The sequence below is a fragment of the Orycteropus afer genome, unplaced genomic scaffold, assembly GCF_000298275.1.
Source record: "Orycteropus afer afer isolate SDZICR_OR568_19922 unplaced genomic scaffold, OryAfe1.0 scaffold00068, whole genome shotgun sequence".
NCBI lineage: Eukaryota > Metazoa > Chordata > Mammalia > Tubulidentata > Orycteropodidae > Orycteropus > Orycteropus afer.
Genome location: NW_006921655.1, coordinates 4,680,341 through 4,683,898, shown reverse-complemented (window position 1 = coordinate 4,683,898; position 3,558 = coordinate 4,680,341). Strand labels below are relative to the sequence as shown.

Sequence of the window (3,558 nt, the reverse complement as noted above, 5' to 3'; positions counted from 1 at the left end):
AGAACTTCAGGGCCAATTGGAAAGTCATCTTGAACACCTGCATTGGTCAATCTTATTTATCCCACCAGCCTGAAAATGCACAGTCCTGGAAAAGGCGACTGACCCTGTACACACATGTAATTTTGTTTTAGAAGAAGAGGGCAATGTGAAGGGGCCTGAGGCTCAATCACCAAAACAGCACAAAGAAAACAAACGATAATGAATAATGAGCACTAGAATCCAAAATACCAGATGTTTTAAGAGAGGTGCCAGTTTTCAATTTCGTTTTGAACACCACATTACAAAAGAACTATTTTAAAAAATAAGAAAGGATTAAGGGAAAATAAAATATTAAAAGAATATCTAAACTGTTGAATGACCCCCCGTTTGTTCCTGATAAACTTCAATCACATCTTCTTCCTCCATTCCCAGTTCTTTTGGACTGTGATTATCAGCAATACTCTGACCTTCAGAGAGAAACCTGAGTGAATTCATTGGAACTCCCTGTCTTTGACAATATGATACTTTGAGTTTCTTGAGATGTGTTGTCATTTTCACCTTGAAGTGAATCTCACTGCTATCCTGTCCAATGACTTTGAATTTGATGTATTCTCCTTCTTTCTTATCTCCCAAATCCTCAGTCAAAGGTTTTGCCTCCTGGTCAGACATGGTGGCAGGGGCTTCACCCTGATGGTCTCCACACAGCAGCGACTTCGGCAGGCAGAATCTCGCTCCGGGGTTTACAAATCCATCTATCTTCCCCCTAATACTGTTTTTCAATATTTCTCTTCTACCCCATAGATTGTTGCATAGTGCCTAGGATCTCAAAATCTTTCAAGAGGCCATCTAGGCTACAATAGGTCTCCATTCACCTGGAGTAGCAGAAGAAAAAGGAGAGTAAAGAATCAGAGAAGGAAATGCTGTCTCCATGGACATCAGCCTCTTTTCTGAGACCAGAAAAACTGAATGGTGCCCAGCTCTCATTATTAAACAATTTGATCTTAGATTGTGTAGAAGAATCTTGATCAAAAGAGAGGGGGACTGAGCAGAATTTCAGATACTCAATGGAATCCAGACTTTCTGGAGTTAATGAGACTGGATAAACACCAGAAACTAATGAGACAATCTCTCAACCTCAAACATCAAACCAAAACTGTTCTTGGAAGTCTGCTTTGAACCAAACAACAGTTTAGCTCAATTAGTTAAATGTGTCTGCCTTGAGCATTACACTCTCAAAGATTTATCTATGTGGGATAAAATTGACAACATCATCCCAAAAGGTTAACTGAAGATTTTAGAGGGCAGTGCCTTTAGGTTAATTGTGGTAGAATTATTTCGAAAAGGATAGAATGATTACACAACTTTAAGAATATAAACAATATCATTGAATTGTATATGAGAATTTATTGAAAGGAGGTATTCTTTGCTGTGAAAATCTTCACAAAAAATAAAATTTGGTGGACTTCCGGTAAGATGGTGGAATAGGGAGAAAGACTGCATAGACCCTCTTCAGCAAAGAAAAGGGGAACCAATTAACACAGACACAGAAGATAATCCTGGACCCTTGAGCCTTGAAGGGAAGGATATGGAAGTGGACTAAAACCCAACTAGTAGTGGAATTTGCATGAAAATACTAAAAAAGGAGACATACGGAGCTGCGGTCTGACAGCGATCCTGAGCAAGCCTGACGGCATGGCACAGACAGCTTGCAGAGTGTCGAGTGGTGGTAGAACCTAAGAATTAATCTAAAAATCAGCTCTGCTAGCCAGGGACTACACAGAGGACTGCTCTGGTGGCTGGGGATTAAAACGCGAAGCGTCAGTGAAGAGAAAGGCAGGCTGAGCTGGACTTTTGCCTATCTGGAGGACACTGCCATTTTGAATGTTTACAAGAGGCTTAATCCAAAAATTTTGGATATTTAAAGAAACAGTGCTCTCTGAGATTCCAGGGGCTTAAGAACAGGTTCTGCTTGCCCTTAACCCCAAGGACACTCCGGACCTGGATGACTGAAAAGGTGCGGCATTCCCCTTGTTATTCTTATACCCTACACCCCTTGGTAAATGGAGGTGTGGCCATCCCACACTCCCACCCACCTTCTGGGCCTGCAGGAACTCCATCCCAGTCTGTGTGCTCAGGCAGAGCCTGGGTGCCCTGCCCTACCCTCCCCTGACTTTTTTTTCTTTCTTTTATCTGGCTTTTAGTTTGCTTGTTTTTGTCTGTTTTAAAACTACTATTATTATTAATACATTTGTCCTTTTTACTATTATTCTTTATTCTTCCCCTTGTAGGTCCTAGTTTTCAGCTCTTTTTCTTTTCCCTGTTTATAGTTGCAAATTGTTTTTCTTTTTTTTTTTTCTCATGGTTAACCCCATTCCTTGTTTTTCTTTTTGTATTTTTCCCATTTTTTTCTTCATTATTCTCCTCCTCTACCTTTTTTCTCTTATTTCCCTATACCCAGATATTGCAGGCTTTCTGGTTTTTCTCTTCTTCTTTTTCCCTTTTTCTTTTTTTGGCTACTGTTCCTGTGTAATTACATGGTGTACTTTTTGTCCATGTACTTTTAGTTTTTGATGGTTATTCAGTTGTAATTTTTATCTAATTGCGTGGAAGACAGCAGCAGTCCTCATAAGACACAACAACACCCACACCTCCCGCAACTTGACTTACCGACCGAGAGCCACCACCTCCTTCTCCACCAATGGGCCAATGATTAAAAAAAAAAAAACACCAACAAGAGCCTGAATCATCTTTGGCTGCTCTTCACAAACAGTTATCAGAGATCTTAATACAACAATGCCACAATGTCTCAGAGACAACAGATCATCACAGTCCACACAAATAAGCAAGATAAAGTGGTAGAAACAAGGAAACAGGATACAGATCCAGAACACACCCCTGAGAAAGAAGCAGCATTGGAATTCTTTGATAAGGAATTCTAAAGAATTATATTTAGATATCTTCAAAGGATTGAGAGACAGACCAAAACACAGAAAAAACCCTAGAGGAATTTTGGAAGAAAATACAAGAACAAAATGACACAATAAGTGAAAAAGTAGAAATGATTCTAAATCTACAGATAAAAATCCACAAAATTAATACTAAATTGTCAGAAATAGATAACACATTGGAAGGGCAAAGTGCAATGGAAGACAGAATTAATGAGATTGAAGACAAATACCTGAATACTTCTTTGGAAAGGGATCAATCAGAAAAGAAATCAAAACAAAACGAAGAAAGTCTAAGGTTCATGTGGGATGCCATAAAAAGGAATAATCTATGTGTCACTGGAATTCCAGAACAGGAAGAGAAAAATAATAGCACTGAGAAAACTGTCTGAGATCTGTTGGAGGAGAACTTCTCTGACATGATGAAAGATAAGAATACATCCATGCAGGATGTCCAATGAACCCCAAACAGGATAGATCCCAAAAGAAAATCACTAAGACATATCATCATCAAACTCACCAAAACCAAAGACAAATACAGAATCCTGAAAGCAGCATGGGAAAAACAAAAAGTTACTTACAAAGGACAGCCAGTAAGAATAAGCTCTGTTTTCTCTGCAGAAACCATGAAAGC

The 3,558-nt window shown here is 39.1% G+C and overlaps 1 protein-coding gene across 1 annotated transcript; it reads right to left on the bottom strand.

Moving 5' to 3' along the window:
* Nucleotides 1-342: 342 nt before the first annotated feature.
* LOC103196695 (small ubiquitin-related modifier 1-like) lies at nt 343-648 on the bottom strand. Its single transcript, XM_042780896.1, has one exon. The coding sequence runs from the start codon at nt 646-648 to the stop codon at nt 343-345; it is 306 nt and encodes a 101-aa protein (XP_042636830.1).
* Nucleotides 649-3,558: the final 2,910 nt, after the last annotated feature.

Excerpts from the sequence above, each read along its gene's own strand:
- LOC103196695 (XM_042780896.1), bottom strand. The coding sequence starts at position 648 with ATGTCTGACCAGGAGGCAAAACCTTTGACTGAGGATTTGGGAGATAAG.